At 48.7% G+C, this 18,610-nt stretch overlaps 1 protein-coding gene across 1 annotated transcript in view; it reads right to left on the reverse strand.

Annotated features, from left to right (window-relative positions):
* Positions 1–225: 225 nt before the first annotated feature.
* Positions 226–18,610, reverse strand: part of LOC130123491 (glypican-1-like) — a 98,112-nt gene continuing 79,727 nt past the window's right edge. Inside the window, exons 4-10 of the mRNA XM_056292665.1 lie at positions 17,784–17,947; positions 10,034–10,199; positions 9,692–9,822; positions 5,907–6,035; positions 4,834–4,967; positions 3,880–4,055; positions 226–3,114 (exon numbers count right to left, since the gene is read on the reverse strand). Of these exons, the coding sequence (XP_056148640.1) occupies positions 2,909–3,114; positions 3,880–4,055; positions 4,834–4,967; positions 5,907–6,035; positions 9,692–9,822; positions 10,034–10,199; positions 17,784–17,947 (1,106 nt within the window). The 3' untranslated portion in view covers positions 226–2,908. The remainder of the gene's footprint in view (positions 3,115–3,879; positions 4,056–4,833; positions 4,968–5,906; positions 6,036–9,691; positions 9,823–10,033; positions 10,200–17,783; positions 17,948–18,610) is intronic.

Consider the following 18,610-nt stretch of genomic DNA (forward strand, 5'->3'; position numbering starts at 1 on the left):
TTGATTTCGGGCGGGTGCAGGGTTCCTCGCGGCGAGCTCCTCGGCAGCCAAGCCGCCGCCGCCGCGCCGCCACATTCCCGGGAAGGTGGATGCGTAATGAAGCACTGTCACGCCGCCTCCCTCTCACGGAAAAGGAAGCGGAACACTTTGAAGGTCATCGCAACTGATGAGCAGAGAGGGGAGGGGGGGTCTGTGTGTGTGTGTGTGTGTGTGTGTGGACGGGGGAGGGGGGGCGGCACTGACGAGAAACCAAAAAATAAAACAAAATAAAAAAGATGGAGCGGGGCGTCTACCGCAGCCGGTTTAACGAGAATATGCGAGAAAGTAAAAGGATTCGAAGATATCCTGCACAGCAATCCGTGTGTCTGGTACAAAATTCTGATTCCTGTGGTTTATATATATATATATATATATATATATATATTTTCCTGTAAAACAACAGAGGAAGTTAAAAGCGTGTACACAGTCTGTAGTAGAAGAAGTGGTTATATAGTACAAGGCAGTGCTCTCCATGGTGTGGTCTATACCGTTTGCTGCGACTGGACAAAAATATATACCGATGCTGATGGCGAACATGATTCTAATCTTAGGAACACTGAGCCCTTAGCATGGCTAAGGAAATGGTACACCCATGATGGATATTATAATCATAACATTTGCTTTGCTGCACACACAAAATGCATAGGCAAAAAAAACAAAAACAAAAAAAAAAACCCGGGCACAACAGCTCTCTGTTTCTTCTCCTCTGGGGCAGGACGTTTCACTTCTCTCACACATTCCCATTGTCCTAAATGGAATTCCTTTGCTGTGGGGGGGGAGAGGAGGAGGAGGAGGAGGAGGAGGAGGGGGGGGGTCTACAACCACACCCACGTTCCCAATGCAGTGCTCTATAGCGGGGAAGGTGCTGTCGACTGAGACCTCCGCCTGGCCTAGCGTGTGTTTTGCTTACACAAGACTCCCCACCTGACTCCAGGCCCGGAGAGAACAAACAAGCTCCGCGGGGGTTTGGAGGAGTAATGTGGGGATCGGAAGGGGTTGTAGGGGGGCGGATGGGGCAGTCGAAGGGTCACGTTACTCCCACAGTAGAGGACCGTGTCGGTGTGAATCTGACCACGGCTACATACTACAGCTAACGACGGGATCAGACTACGCAATACTTTTGTCTTTCGCGACGGTGACCGTGTCAGGTTAGGCGATCGTAGCGCCATAAATTCTCGACGCGCCTTGGCCGGGAGACTGGCAGGCCATGTGGCAAAGCATGACCCCCCGACCGATCATCGGCGTACGCTAGCTTGCGCGAGGTCAAAGGTCGTCGGGGAGGAGGGTCAAGAAGTTGTCAGTCGCGGCTACAGGAACGCCATGTGTGATGCTGGCGGTATTGCGTTGCGAAAACGTATGCTTATTCATGCAGCCCCCCCCCCAAATCAACTGGGTAGCATCCAGACGCAACACGTAGCACGGGTTTCACCTCCAACCATTTAATTTCTGCAGTTCTTTCTTCTACCTGGGACAGAATGGGCTGTGCTGATCGCATCAAATGGTCCAACTGTATATCTGGAAACTAACCAACCACATGCTACCGTAGCCGCGACAGCGTCCCAAGAAGCAGGGCCTAGCTAGCGCTACTGGGGAACGATAACCTGGCGTCGCGTACTACTGCAGCTACTCGCTGAAGTGCCTCCGCGAAGTTCAGTTAATTTAAGTTTCCTTTATTAATCCCCTCGGGGGAATCCATTTACTGCAAATGAACCCATCCTAGCTGTGATCTGTGTAGCTAGGAGAGTACTAACCCTAACTTGCATGTCTTTTTGACGGTGGGGGAAACCGGAGCACCCGGGGGGAAACCCACCACAGACACGGGGAGAACATGCAAACCCTACACAGAGCACGACTTGGGATGACCCCCCCCCCCCCCCCCAAGGCTGGACAACCCCGGGGTTCAAACCAGGACCTTTTTGCTGTGAGGCGACAGCGCTAACCACTGGGCTACAAGGGGTAATGACGCCCGTTTGTCAGTCCCGACATTCTAATTCGGGCCTGACAACTGGACATTTGTCAGCGATGACAAAACCCGTGTCGCAATCTGGCTGAATTCGCGTAGTCTGATCCCGGCATTACGAGACGAAATGGCAGAAAGTGCAGGCGCAGAGCATTCTCATCCAGCCTGCGAGTGTGCACTTCATTGTGTGATACTGTGATTGTGTGTGCGTGCATGTATGTGTGTGTGTGTGGTGTGAGTGAGTGATAATGTTATGGGTATAATGCGTTAAGAAGGTTTGGAGGGTCTTGCCCGAAGTCATGCTATCCAGTTTATCCTCCTTTAAAATGCAGAAATAGTTTATTTCATTTGAGTTTGTGGTTTGTGTACTTTCTCTATAAATGTTGAGGAGTGGTGAAACCACCCTGGGGGTCTATTTGCCTTAGTTATTATCAATAAATAATCCTACCGAACAGAAATGCTATTTCAAAGGAGTGGAACAACAAATGTCTGGCTGAGAGCTACTGCAAAGCCCCCCTTCCCCCCCCCCGCCCTTGGTGTCAACACCAACCCATACTGCTCGCTCGATACTCTTACATGTCTTAGTTACACATATGATCTCAGAGAACCCAAACACCAGAAACAAAACCTTAGAAGATGCGCAAAGACCAGCTCTAATGGTGTCATAACGTAGCACAAATTAAAAGACGAGCAGAATCAAAACAGCTATGAATATCTGTCACTCCATTTTGTTCTAATCCGAGACCAAAAGGAAGTCCATCCAAGTATATGTTGTGTTTTTTTTTTCCTTATATTTGTTTAGTTTTGGCAAAGTAATTAACACCAAACCTCTTGTCCTGCCCTTTTCAGCCACACCCCCCCCACCCCCATGTCCCAAACTCAGTCCCGATTGGTGAACGCTCCTGTCAATTATCGCAGGAGCAGCAAAGTGAGCAATGAAAGCAAGGAGAGGGTAACGCGGGGGAGGTTCTCGTTGGCCACGCCTCTCACCACCTTCTTGTTGTCCGGGAGGTTGGCGTAGAGTTTGGGTCGCTCTGTGACGGGGATGGGGTGGGGACCCCTGGTACAGATTTCATCAGCGCACATGCCACTTCCTGAACCGCTTACATCATCACCTGTACGCATTCAGAGACACGGGGGTGGGGGTGGGGGGGGGCGAGAGTCAGTTGATGAAGAAAAGCAAGACTGAGTCGATTTACATTGGTGATAAAACTGATATCAGTGATACTTTATCATGCAAAAAAAAAACAACAAAAGCCCTCATACAATTGTGCATGCCCCCTGTACATCTGCTTTAAATGTAGGCAACATGTTCGGCTCACTGATACGGTGTTATATAAATCTTCATAAGCCTGACCTTGTTGCCAGCAGCCAGCACCTGCAGTATCAACTATAACTACAGCGGTGAGCATAGGTGATAGGCCAGGTGCTAGCTCTAGAAAGAAGGATTAGGTTTTCACTGAAAGCACTCACACAATGAGACTTACGTAACGTGGTGCAAATCTGACCTCAATTATTTAAAGTGGCTTTATGTTTTCAGCCCATATCCCCCCCCCCCCCAACATACCTTCCTTTAATCCTAAAAATAGCCCCGCCACTGTCATTATGATAACGTCTGAGTGGTTAAACGAGATATGAAAGTAAGACGTGTGCTCAGATGTACAGTAATAGACTTGTTTAATCCCTTCAGATGAGCGCACAAGAAAAGCTTTAGCTCATTGACAAATCCTGCGGGCATTACTTAATCTGCACTATTTAAGTTTCTCCTAACAGCGCTTTAAAAACCCAGAGCCATTATGGGCCGTTTTTGTGGTATTGAAAAGGAAACAGTTATGATGGGCCCAGATCTGTGCCAAGGTAAACCGTGTACATGTGCTCACTGGCATCCTGGAAGTCAATGTCATTGCCGTTGAGGGCGCTCTTGAGACGGTGGGTCATGATCTTCAGCTGCATGATCTGCTGGCGTATCGTCATATCGGGCTTGGTGATATCGATTTCCACCTCGGGGTTGTTGATCTGGCTGGCCAGGCCGTCGCCCATCACCTCGGGGAGATACCTGGTGCACCCATATTGAGCCAAACAAGAGATTGTCACACTTCTTCCTACCATTCTTGATATGTCACAACTGAACAGGGCAATGCACAACAGCCATCTTGGATGATGAGTCTGATTAGTTTGGAGAGCTTCTTGAAAATCCCCCCCCCCTCCCCAATTATACTTGGCCAATTACCTTATTTTTCAAGTCATCCCGCTCGCTGCTCCACCCCTTCTGCCAATCCGGGGAGGGCCGCAGACTACCACATGTCTCCTCCGATACATGCGGAGTCGCCAGCCACTTCTTTTCACCTGGCAGTGAGGAGTTTCACCAGGGGGACGTAGCGCGTGGGAGGATCACGCTATTCCCCCCAGCTCCCCTCCAGACAGGCACCCCGACCAGCCAGAGGAAGCGCTAGTGCAGCGACCAGAACACATACCCACATCCGGCTTCCCGCTCGCAGACACGGCCAATTGTGTCTGTAGGGACGCCCGACCAAGCCGGAGGTAACACGGGGATTCGAACCAGCAATGCCTATATTGGTAGGTAACGGAATAGACCGCCACGCCACCCAGACTCCCATCCTTATTATTCTAATGTCAGCCAAAAATTCGTCAGCATCCAAAAAACCCATCTGATTATATAATCATATAATGTGTCAGATAAGGTCTTAAGAAGGCTTATTTTGAGGCGGCATCATTTCAGTAATCAGTACTGTCCTGGAGTACTGTGAGTGTCCGGTTTTTCAGCTAGAAATCTCAGTCTGGTAATGGACCCTTCACGTCTTCCCTGGTCATACCTGGCACGGTTCATGCCGTTCCAGCATTTATCCTCAGCCCCTGCCCCGGTGGCCACTCGGTCGCTGCACAGAGCACCCGGAAGAGAGATCCAGTAGGGCTGCATGTCCTTCAACCTCCTGGAGACGTCAAACACCTGACAGAGAGAGGAACACAACATCTTCTGCACTGTAAAACCTGAAAAGATAACTCAACTCAGACTGCTCGAGGTAACCCGTTGCCTTGAACCATTTGAGTAATATAACTCAAATATTCAAGTGCCTGGAACTGGGCGGTTATACATATAACTGTTATCACACCTGTCAGCGACTGAGTCACTGGTGAGCGTACTAGATATCGCCAGTTACTATGAATACGAGAAAAGGGATTTTGCAAAGTCACGGCAAAAATCACTTTGTACGAATTAACCTTATGCATAAAAAATGGATCTTCTCTTAACTGAAAATTTGCCAACTGACAAATCTTACTTTAAGTCAGATCGAAATTAAAAACATCCCTTATTAACTTAATAATTTCTGTTGACAATAAAAGAACATATATAAGTAAATTTGAGAATTGAGTTTTTCTATTTTACTTTTATAAAAAGAGCTCTCCTTGTTCAGCTATTCTCAACTGTTTTTTTAATTTGCTGATACGCATGTCATCAAGCCCTCATTTACATACAACCTATCAGATCGAATCATTAAATCCCACCCACCCTTACCACCAACCCATGTACTTGTCACTCAAAGGTCAGCTCATGAATAGTAATGAGGTCTAGACGACTCCATCAAGACAACGGCGAACAGTTATAGATAAAGGTATAAAAACCCCACATTAGTCTTTAACGAATAAATAAAACTTTTTTCATATAGTCTTTGAGTTTTTAGAAAATGAAGGTTAAATCTAATAACTGATTTCCATCCAAATTTAAAATATCTCTATCCAGGCGTTCATTCCCACATCATTTATCACTGGGAAGAGACGACATGAAACGTCCAGCTAGCTCCTGTATGATCCACCATAAAAGGGTAGGACACGTTGAGTCATCGGGAAGCTATTTGGAGGTTAGAGACCGAGTCTGGTTAATACGGACCAGTTGCTCCATCTTGCCAGTGCTGGGTCCCGTTCTGTCCTCCACTGTGATTCTCCCCCTCTTCAGCACCTCCTCTAGCCCTGTGGAGCTTGTTCCTCCTTCTCTGAGATTTCCACACGCCTGGAACAACTGGGGTGGGAGAACATGAGACAAGAATGTCATAGATGGGAGACTGGGAAAACACAAGAGAGACAGTACAATTGTCAATAATGTGGGTTATCAAACGAAGAAAGATGTGTGTATAATATGCTGTTGGTCCTCAGTGCGTGTGGTGCCACAAAAGCACCAACCCACCAAGGCGTGGACCCCCAGAAGACCCCTGAAGGTGTCCTGTGGTATCTGGCAGCGAAACATTAGCAGCAGATCCTTCAAGTCCTGTAAGTTGTGAGGTGAAGCCACTGTGGATTGGACTTGTCAGTCCAGCACATCCCAGAGATGCGCAACCCGATTGAGATCTGGAGAATCTGGAGGCCAGGGTGACACCTTGAACACTTCATGCTCCTCAAACCATTCCCCAACAATGTGTGCAGTGTGGCAGGGCACATTATCCTGCTGAAAGTGGCCACTGCCACCATGGAATACCTGTACCTGGTCTGTAACGAGGTTTAGGTAGGTGGCACATGTCAAATTGATGTCCACATGAATGGCCGGACCCAGGGTTTCCCAGCAGAACATTGCCCAGAGCATCACACTCCCTCCACCTGCTTGTCTTCCCTCAGTGCATCCTTGTGCCATCACTTCCCCAGCTAAATGGCACACACGTACATGATCATCCACCTGCTCTTCCAAGAAAACAGGACTTATCAGACCAGGCAACTTTCTCCCACTGCTCCGAGGTCCAGTTCTGATGCTCGCGTGCCCCATTGTAGGCACTTTCAAAGATGGACAGGGGTCCTCATGGGCACTCTGACCAGTCTGCAGCTACACAACCCCATATGGGTGTGATGCACTGTGTGTTGTGACACATTCCTCCTGTAACCATCATTAACATTTTCTATGACTTGTGCCACAGTAGACCTTGTGTCAGTCCGAACCAGATGGGATAACCTTTGTTGCCCTTGCGCATCGATGAGCCTTGGGCGCCGAACATCCTGTTGCTAGTTTGTGGTTTGTCCCTCCTCAGACCACTGTTGGTAGGTACTCACCACTGCTGACCAGGAGCGCGCTCCACAAGCCTTGCCGATTCGTGGATGCTCTGACCCGGTCATCTAGCCAGGCCAATTTGGCCCTTGTCAAAATTGCTCGGGTCTTTACTCCTGCCCATCTCTCCTGCATCCAACACGTTGACTACGAGAACTGACTGTTCGCTTACCATCTAATCTACCCAGACCCTCAGCCTTCAGTTCACCTGTGAGTGGTCATAATGTTTTGGCTCATCGGTGTGTGCGTCTGTGTATTATGTATGTATATATATATATATATATATATATATATATATATACATACATACACACACACACACACACACACACACACACACACACACACTGCTGACAGAGAGACGAAGGGCCAGGGTGGAGTCAGACGGGATTTTGCTCCGACGAAAGCTTTAATGTCCCAGCTGAAGTTTACCCTTTGCTCTCTAAACACTGCGAGGCAAAGATAGATGCTTATGCTTTATCATCATATTTAACGATGTCCACGGCTAGCCTTGACGAAACCCGAGTCACAACATTTCAGACTTGTCCTGTAAACTTTACTGCCCCACCATTTGTAGATCAGACGCCACACTGTATATAAAGCTTATTGGCGGTGGTGTTGACAGGACTGAAATCCAGTAACCCTGAAACCGTCTCCCTGAATAGAACCCTATAAACCCACACTTACTGTATGTACTGTTGTTGCAACTATGATATTTTGCTCCGTTTTGCAAGTTTGAAAGGGAACCTTATCCTCCACCTGCACAGAGAGCCTTTGTGCGTATTACTGCACCTACAGGTCTCCTCCTTTGAAGAGCCCCGGATAATGAGCGTTACCTGTATTTTACATTACCGCAGGACTAAATTACCAAATTGCTATGGCAGATGGATTTACTGTGACAACACTATCCGTCCCCACTGGGCATTGAAATTTGTATGGGAAAGCATGGGGGAGCAATAACGCTAAAGTGAAACCCTCTCTCCGCCCGCCTGCCCTGTTAAATTCGGCTCCGAGCCTTTCTTCCTCAACATATCATTATGACATACTGTACACCAGTCTCATGCCTCCAGTCACATCTGTCACCCCAACTAGCTGGTGCTTTGTGGCTCATAATGTGTTGAATAACAAGTCTAAAATGTGCTGTTTTAAAGTCTCTGGTAGAACCTAGCACGGGGGACATGCATCACATATGCAATCCCAATACAGTTAAATACATCTGCATCAAAATAGGTTAGAAGGTTACAGCCACACTGTGACTGATGCATCCCGCTTCTCCGCTATCAGCATGGCCTGATGGGAAGATAAAATAAGTGCCATATGGGTTTGGGGTTGGACGTCAATTATGTAAAAAGGGGATAATCTGTGCTACACTTGCGCATACTTACTTTAATGCTAGACTATGGTAAGCAATTGACTTCTATGGCATCAGCTCAGGACTTTCCCCTGGTGATGAAGATTAGAAATGGGAGCTGGAAAATGATCCCCGTGCTGAACCAATATAACCAGGGAGGGGGCAGTCTGCCAGGCTCTGGCTCAACCCAAGCCAGGCTCTTAAACAGCAAAACAGCACAGAGGCTGCTTTGTTTTTGTTCCTCTCGCTATCTACCCTGTTTTCCACCTTCACCAAACAACACAGCCAGATTTTCACAGCTGCCATCGCTTTTAAGAGACAAATTAAAATGTTGCTCAAACACCATTAAATCCAGAAGTGAATGGCTGGCGCACACTCTCCGTCATGAGTCACATCTCTCTATTTAAAACCAGGTATGTGGAGCATTGCAATAGGATGAATACAGCAGCAGCACGGATGTTTTAAAGGTACAGAGTGATGACTGCAGAGCTGGAAGGGGAGAGACGGCCTTTGCAACCATAGGACCTTGGTTTCAGGCCTCGATTTTCACAAAAAGTTCACCCTGCTGAGGCATCTTTGAGGAAGATGTTGAGTGTCTAAGAGCTCCTAAGGACCTATTCTGTGACCGAGAGGAAACTGCCATCTCCCTGCGCAAGAAGCAAGGGAGGATGGACGGAATAGTACATGTGTGATGTGTGAGATAATTACGTCCTAATGAGAATTAGCAACTGGTAAGCATTTGAAGATTGCTACTATATATCAGTGGCATCATGATAGCCTTGGTGGTCCCACATGCCACGGTGCCTTTCAAGTCTGGCTTACGACCAAAGCTATCCCCTCTATATTTCTTTTTTTATTTTAATTTTGATATACTATATTAATCCCCATGGGGAAATGCCTCTCTGTATTCAACTCGTCCTAGCTGTGTAGCTAGGAGCAGTGGGCAGCCAACTCCAGTTTGTCTTGCCATGCTCTGGTCAGGGGCACAGACAGGAGTATTAGCCCCCCAACATGCATGTCTTCTTGATGGTGGTGGAAACTGCAGCACCCGGAGAAAACCCACCACAGACACGGGGAGAACATGCAAACTCCACACAGACGACGACCCAGGATGACCCCCAAGGTTGGACAACCCCGGGGTTCGAATCCAGGACCTTGCCCGGTGGGCCACCGTGCCCCTCAATTCTCATGTGTTTTCTGCACAAAAATATGGAAATGCTGTGATGATTAATCCAATACTGCCCTATCAGGCGTCATCCAGCAGAGGTGTTTATACATGCACATGTGTCCTCACCTTGCTGTTGACAGTGTCTATATTCTCCATCATAGCAGAGATGGCTTCGGATATGCGATTGGGGAGCGTGAGGATCACGATGTCCACACCAGATGTGCCATCAAAGCGATTCGCCACCTGTATCATGGTGTCTAACAGAACAGGAGGGGTAGTTAGCATGGAAGAGGTGCGAAGTCACAATGCTAAACATGTAGTACATACTGTGGGCAGAATACGAGGTTGGTGATATTAGTGAACCAGTTCAGACAATGCAGCGGGGTAACTACCCCACTGCATGTCGGACTCCTGTGCAAGGATTTGTCCGCCTGTGTTGGTGTGAGTGTGTTTTTGTTGTTCCCCCACCTGCCAGATGCCTCCACTCGGTGTTCAGGTCGGCCTGGTTGGCCAGGCAGCCCTTCATCACATTGCTGCAGTAGTTGGCACAGGGTCTGGCAGAGGCCATGCCACGACAGTGGGGACAGTAAGTCATCCTCATCATGGCACGCATGCACTCCTGGCTGAGTTGCACCTGAAGTGGGACACAGACAGAAATAAACCTACGTAAACCACCCAGAAGAAAAGTGACGACTCAGTTTTGCATTTCAAGCACATAAGATTGAAGAGTGCAACTGTTGCAAGCCTGTAAAATACATTTTGTCCATTATCCCTTTTTTTTTTTAAACCGGATCCTTGTATAACTGAAGATTTAAGCTTTTGAAAAAATGTGAGACGAGAGTCTCTTTGGCTGGTGAATGACGGCCGCAATGCTGTGGGAGGTCACCTCCCGTGGTGACCTCTTTTTTGCTGGCATCGTACTTTCAATGGCCACAGCACATCTCTGGATACTTTTTTTTTTTTTTTTTGGGTGACATTCGTTCAAACAGACTCAGTCGCTCACTACATCCTGTCCAACCCCTCCATCTCTCTATCCCACAAGACCACTCCCCCAGGAAAGGGCCTCCGTGCGTAAAAACTGAAACTGGGTTAATACCAGTAAGCTCTGTTCACAGGAGAGCAGAATGTGCATACGAAAACCACAGGAACAGTGTGTGACCGAGAGGCAGAGAAAAGGAAGTGTGTGTGTGTGTATGTGAGAGAGAGAGAGAGAGAGAGAGAGAGAGAGAGAGAGAGAGAGAGAGAGAGAGAGAGAGAGAGAGAGAGAGAGAGAGAGAGAGAAATGGGGCGAGCCCAGCTACGCATACAAAACTCTTCTAAGCTGACATCTGGGCTGGCCTGATGCTTTTCCTGGAAACTGCTCCCCACCCGATGGCGAAGTCACAGTCAAAACCAGTTCTCAACAAATATACAGTCTTCAGTGGGAGATAAGAAAAGAGGATAGGCTGGGAAAACAAAAAATAAGCGGCTCTGGATTCTTCAGATTTCTGTCCGTACCTTGCACTTAGTACTCATTCTGATCTATGGGACATTTTTTCCCCCCACCCGCATTATCACTTCAGAACAAGTAGTTTGTTTTCACACTGGAAGTGTTATTCTCAGGACCATGGACAGCAGTTCTCACCCACCTCCTCAAATTCACTAGGCTGACATGAGCAAAACCGCCGCTTTTCCTGCGTTCTCTTGTACTCTGCAGTCTGCAGTGTACCGTACATCAAAACGAGCCATTACGCCGTGATTGCGACACTTTTTTAAGTCCTTATTGCGCCACTTTTTTCAAGTCCTTATACGATCCCCGAACCACGGCGGAGGCTTGACATTCTGAAAGTGAGCTAACGAAGCCCGTCTCTGGCCCACACTGCTGCGAAGGAGACGAGCGGCTTGTTAATGAATATCAGTCCGACGAGAACATGGGAGTGATAGAGGGAGAAAGATGAGAAATGGCTGCATTCCTGGACTTAATCTCAAGTCATATGAAACATGAGTCACAGCCCCACCGCCCCTCCTCCTCCCTCTCCTCCTCTTCCTCAGCCCCTGCTCCCCATACTGCTTGTTAGCTGGGATGAGTCAGACGAATGCTTCTTTGGTGTGAGAGAGAGAGAGACAGAGAGAGAGAGAGAGAGAGAGAGAGAGAGAGAGAGAGAGAGAGAGAGAGAGAGAGAGAGAGAGAGAGAGAGAGAGAGAGAGAGAGAGAGAGAGAGAGAGAGAGAGAGAGAGAGAGAAGAGAGAGAGAGAAGAGGGAAGGATGTGGGCAAAGACAAAAAAGAGAAATGGACTGAAATGTAGCAGGATGCAGAAGAGAGTAAAAAAAACAACAAAAGTTGTGAGAGAGCGAGAGAGAGAGATCAGGGGATCAGTGGTGGGGATCAAGTGGGGGGGGGGTAGGGGTGGGGGTTGCTGTTCTAATGAAACACTGATGTTGATGAAGAAACGGCGGTTCAGCCATTAACGGCGTTGGCGTTACATCATCTACGCGGTCTTCTTAAAGCCGGGAATCCCGGGCACAAAACAACACAGACTTGAAACAGCACGCAGCTGTTCTCCCATAGCATTAATTGCTGGAAGTGGATGTGGACAACTTCCCTAGTGGCCTTGGGGATGGGGTGCGCCAAAGACCACCTAATTATAGGCAATGATAAGACTGACACACACACACACACACAAACACAGTGCTTGAACTCACTTTGACCTCCTCTTTATCATCATGATGTTGGCTTATGAGGGGTGCCAAGAGAAGGACACACATTTGAATATCCGTCTTGTGATATGTGTACACAGGTGTGATTCTACTACGTGATTGTAGCCTTTGAATAATCATATTATTAATATCATATGTCCTTGCTTCACCTTTCGCAACTTACCTGTCAGTAGTTTCTACACTGCCTGCAGCTTCTGAGACAGGAGCATGAATCTCTTCTCTCTTTCTTTTTACCTCTCTCCTTCTCTCCCCCCTCCTCCTTTTGTTCTCCACCTTTCCTCCTCGTGTAATTATTAGGGATGTGTGAGTGACCTCCCCTCTCTCCCTCCATGTTACAAAGTGGACCGTTCTAGACTGCCTGCTTCCAAATTGAGCCTGGCCTACTTCTCCCCACCCCCCCACCCCGCCTTTGGGATTGGAATGGTCCGGAAAAACTTAAGGACACAGCAACTGGTGCAGCCTGGAGAAAAGCAGGGTAGGAAGGAATGCCTTGGGGAGAGAGAGAGACTTTATCTTAATGTTGGGCTCGCTCTGTGTCTCCCATATACCTATTTCCACTGGTTTGATTTATACTTCCCTCCCTTCCCACCCATATTGCTCTCTCTCTCTCTCTCTCTCTCTCTCTCTCTCTCTCTCTCTCTCTCTCTCTCTCTGTCTCTCGCACTCTTTCTCTCTCACTATCTATCTATCTGTCTGTCTGTCTGCTTCTCTCTGTCTGTCTATCTCTCTCTCCGGCTGTCTGTTTGTCTGTCTCTCTCTCTGTCTGTCTGTCTCTACCTCTGTCTGCCTGGCTGTCTGTCTCGCTCTGTCTGTCTCTCTCCTGTTTCTCTGTCTGTCAGTCTGTCTCTCTGTCTGTCTGCCTGGCTGTCTTTGTCTCTGTCTGCCTGTCTGTCTGTCCGCCTCTCTCTCCCCGTCATTCTCTCTCCCTGTCTCTCTCTCTCTCCGTCAGTCTCTCTCCCTGTCTGTCTGTCTGTCTGTCTCTCGCCCTGTCTGTCTCTCTCTCTCTCCGTCAGTCTCTCTCCCTGTCAGTCTGTCTGTCTGTCTGTCTCTCTCTCTCTCTCTCTGTTCAGGTCTCAACCTCCTTCCTTGCAGCTTGTGACCAACACGGACATTTGCTCATGCCATACTCAGCATACACTCACAAAATTAAGTCTATTATTTTCTCCTGTCTTGCAGTCCATCGGTGTGGGCGAGTGCCTCCCCAAGCAGCGTGTGGTAAACATCTTCAGTCATGGGTCCACTTACTGGCTATAAATAGCTCTAAATAGGAGTGGTTGTCTCATTACGACCCAATCAATTGATGATAGAATTACAGGGGAGAGGATGGAACGCTAACTTCCAAAGTGGTACACCAGGCCATTTACACACAGCGACAGGGCACAACTCTGGACAAGGTCAAAAGAGATGTAAAATTTTACGGGTAGGGAGGGAAACCGAGGGTACGACAGGAAGGAAAAAGAAGGAGAGAGAGCACAGAGCCGGAGGTGGGAGCAAAAGGATGAATGGTGAAGGAGAGCTAAAGGGGGGAAGAGGATGGAAGCGGGGAGGAGATCACAAAGACCAAAGGAAAAATTGATCGAGGACAAAGTGAATGTGGCCCATGCCGTATTTTGTCCAGTGTTAAGCTGACCGAACTGGAAATCCTAGCGAGCGAGAGCGAGAGAGAGAGAGAGAGAGAGAGAGAGAGAGAGAGAGAGAGAGAGAGAGAGAGAGAGAGAGAGAGAGAGAGAGAGAGAGAGGGAGAGGGAGAGAGGGAGGAAGAGAGAGGAGGCTGAGACCCAAAGTTTATGAGTTGGGGAAGAGACGACAAAGATAATAATAATAATAATAATAATAATAATACAGTGGATACACTTATGAAGACAGTCGACCAAGCCCTAAAACATTAAGTAAGCACATGCCACATTTGGCTATCTGGTCATTTTGAAGGCAGATTTTCATCACGTTGTGTGGATGTGTGTGTGTGTGTGTGTGTGGATGTGTGTGTGCGTGTGCATGTGTCAGCAGTGTCAGCAAAGCGGGCAGGAAGGCAGCGCACGCCCTCGTGGAGAGTGACAGTGCGTCCCAGTGCCCTGGCATTAGCGCTGGGGTGACATTTTGTAATTGTGTAAAAAGCTGCACTAATTACGTGGACTTTTCCCCAAGTCAACCTTATTTAACGAGCACATCGGTCAACGTCCTTCAGCGCCAAGAACACGGCACAAGTCAGGAAATATGTAATAAGATCAATCCTCTCCGGGGGAAACGGGAAGGTGGTGCTGCAGGGGAATTATAGAATGATGAGGTGTGTTTGTGCGAGTGCATTTATATCTGTAAGACAGAGAGCGAGAGAGAGAGTGTGTGTGTGGGAGTCTTTTTCTGCCCGTGCATGTGTGTTTGCATATATCAGTGTGACCTGCTTGTGTCTGTGAGCTGCAGGAGCATGTGCCAGCAACTTCATGCATGCTAACTGCACATACATTTGTATGCATGTGTTTGCACATGTGTGTGTACCTTATGTGCACGAGTGCTGTATGTACGTATACGAGTGACACAGCCTGAGCGAGGAAGACGACGAGACAGAGAGATGTAGTGTATGTGACATAAGATGAGACTCCTTACTGGGGTTGTCAGCCACTCGGGAGGGTGGAGGGTGCACCCATGGGCACGGATCACAATTAAAGACACCTGTTTAGCATGTCTCCCCATGCTAATACTGCTTCTCGCCCCCCCCCCCCCCTGTTGCTGACACAGTAGCGCGCAGCTACGCTACTCTGGCAACTGTGCCTTCACATTATCTCATTTCGGCGGCCATGCTTCACTAGTCGCAATCATGCTAATGCCGTTCGCACCTGCGCCAACCCCCTTGTCAGACTGTTTAACTGTCACCGCAACGCCTCTCCTTCCTCCCACCGCGGGTACGCTGACTCCAACACTAACTACGCACACATTATTCCCGGTGTTATTCCCTCGTGCCTGCGACTCGGCTTTGCTGTGTGTACTTAATTGAGACATCCTCGGGTCCCTTTGTGCAGGCAGTGAGGCCGATCATCAATATTGTAGGATGAAGAGGAACAGAGGGAGGGGTGCGGGCTGCCTCACTCGCTCACTTAACATATATGTGGCCGGTAATGCGGGGTAGGATATTTACATTACCAGGGAGAGGATAAGGATTATATAAATGCTCGCCTTGACACACATTTACAGTGGATGTGAGGTCCTGCGGTTAGCCAATTGCACTCGCTGAACTACAACCCCCCCCCCCGCCGCCGCCGCCGCAAGAAACTTTTATTAAAGTACGTTTCGTTTCTCTTTCTCCCCAGCTTCTCATGCTTACATAAACCTCTGGCCTTCCCATATTTCTGCAGGGAAGGAAGGGGAATATTCCCTCAGGTGCAGTATTATCAACCGTCTCTTCTATGGAGGGACGGGTATATTTCTCACCGGGGCACTACTCTCAATACTCCCCTCGCCCGGTGCATGACAAGGGACATTTTTCAGCAATGTGCGAATACTGACCCCTCTCAGAAACACACACACACACACACACACACGCACACACACACGCATGCACCCGCACACAAAACACACATAAATCCACCAACCACCCACCTCACCGATTCGGGAAGTGAGGGCCAAATTTCTCAGTACTGCTATAATCTTAACCTTACTCTTGTCTTATACGCGGAGGGGGCCATTTCTCTTGGATGTGCTGACAATAACCCTCCCCACAGCCCGGAGAGACATTTTTCAGCATGGCAGTGACATTAACTGCTGTTGCAAGGGCTGATTGCCTGAGCCCCGGGCCATGCTTTATGGAGCCTCTCGTTTCCAAGAGCATCGATCTGCTATCGCCTTTTACTGTGCCTGCAGATGGGTTAAAAAGTGTGTGCACGTATGAGCGTGTGCATGTGTGTGTTACTGTGTTCAACTGGCGGGTGGAAGGGTGTGCACTCGGGACGAAGTGGAAGGCTGACCCGTGAGCTAAAACCCTGCACGGGCCAAAAACTCCAGCCCTAACCTGGCCCTGGCTCATGGTGTTCAAGCCCTATCCCGGCCCCAGCCAGACAAAATCTGCAATTCTTCAGCCCGGCCCCGACCCAAGACCGACACTGATATCACTTTAAACTCTCTGATGTGCGTTCTCGCTGATACACACAAACACACACACACACACACGGCATGGTCCACTGTCACGTGTGATGCATATGTATAATATTTATAGTATAATCAATATCACAATCGTTCACACAGTGGCCTATGCGTGCTCTGCACTTACAGGGAAAATTAAATGAGCACAAGTCCGACCCAAGCCCGATCCATTAAAAAAAAAAAAAAAGGCCCGTCAGATTCCGACGGGCTGGCAGACCTCTACCATGAACACCTGAATGCTAAAGTACATGCACGGAGCGGAGGGGAGAAAACTGGAGAGGAGAGGAGAGGAGATGTGACAACAGATCACGACCATCAGCAGTAAGATGAAGGGTGTACCATGGAAAACACATGACCAGTAAATAATGTCCCCTACCAGAGGAGGCAAACCTGTGGTTCCTCCCCATGGCGTGGTTACCCTCATCAACCCCCCGCACCTCAACGACAAAGACTCTCCAAGACACACGCCACTTTTGTGCAGAAACATAATTCAATACAGAATATGCAATGAACATTAAATTTCATACTATATTTCCCCCCCCGTCTTTTTCTCCCCAATTGTACCTGGCCAATTATCCCACTCTTCCGAGCCATCCTGGTCACTGCTCCACCCCCTCTGCTGATCCGGGGAGGGCTGCAGACTACCACATGCTTCCTTCGATACATGTGGCGTCGCCAGCTTCACCTGACAGTGAGGAGTTTCACCAGGGGGACATAGAGGAGGCGCTAGTGCAGCCACCAGGACACATACCCACATCCGGCTTCACGCCGATCAGGCCGGAGGTAACACGGGGATTCGAGCCGGCGATCCCTGTGTTGGTAGGCAACGGAATAGACCGCTACACTACCCGGATGCCCCAATTCCATACTATTTGATGTAGTCCAGAACCTCTTCCCCCCTCATAACAGGCTCCGATATCAAGGTGCTTTTGTCCCTGTCACATTTCAAATGATATTCTAATAACTTCAGCTTTCCATTAAGTCCTGAACAGACCAACCCCTCAGACTGCATACACTTCCCACCAAGGTATATGTGACTTTGTCCAACAGTCCTTCCACCAAAATGCAAATGAAGTAAGCCTCAGGGAGACGAGGGGGAGAGCAGAGGACGCGGGTTGCTTCTGGAGACATATGAGACTAGTAAATGAACATGATATGTGTAGGAGGCGCCAGCGGCTCGGATCAAGAAGAACAAAACCGAAACAGAAGCATGTTAACAGAGAGAGAATAATCACCATCGTGACTGTAATGAAGCGGACATGAGAGTCTGAACACTGCCAACAGCGCAAATAACAAGACAAAGTACTGCTACACAGGATACGGCCAAAGAGGAGGAGCAGGCAAGAGAAGGACGAGAACAACACAAATAAAAAGAGAAAGAGGTCTTACTTGGGACACCTTGCGCACCACCTCTCCACTGACCACCAGTCCCTGGATGAAGGAACGTGCAGCCACCAACGTATGCGTGACCTTCAGCTTGAGGTCTCGGGGGGTGTCTCCAAAAGGCCGCAGGGTCTCCGTCTGCTTCGACACACACTCCAGGTAGTCTTCCCCTGCGGGCATTCAAGTTCATCGTGAAACTAAGGTTGTTTTTTTTTTACCACCCCCCCCCCCTTCTTCCTAATTGTACCCTGGTCAATTACCCCACTCTTCCGAGCCGTCCCGATCTCTGCTCCGACCCCTCTGCTGATCCGGGGAGGGCTGCAGACCACCACATGCCTCCTCCGATACATGCGGAGTCGCCAGCCGCTTCTTTTCACCTGACAGTGAGGAGTTTCGCCAGGGGGACGTAGCACGTGAGAGGATCTCGCTATTCCCCCCAGGACACATACCCACATCCGGCTCACAACCGCAGACACGGCCAATTGTGTCTGTAGGGATGCCCGACCAAGCCGGAGGTAACAAGGGGGTTTCCAACCGGCGAGCCCTGTGTTGGTAGGCAACAGAATAGACCGCTACGCTACCCGGACGCCCAAACTAAGTTTAAATAAACACCATATTGGAAATACTGGAGGCTAATTCCTTTTTTCATTGTCCAATAATGTTAAAGACTTGCAATGGGGTCAACGAACAACGGGGGAAGAAAATCTCTGCACCATATCCACAAACGCCACTTATCTGTGAGGGGAATCGTGTGAATACTCCTTTTCTTTTTTATTCCCTTTTTTTTTTCCACAGCAGCAGCGGTTGGTATTAGGTGCTATGCTGACCTATGT

The sequence above is a fragment of the Lampris incognitus genome, chromosome 14, assembly GCF_029633865.1.
Source record: "Lampris incognitus isolate fLamInc1 chromosome 14, fLamInc1.hap2, whole genome shotgun sequence".
NCBI lineage: Eukaryota > Metazoa > Chordata > Actinopteri > Lampriformes > Lampridae > Lampris > Lampris incognitus.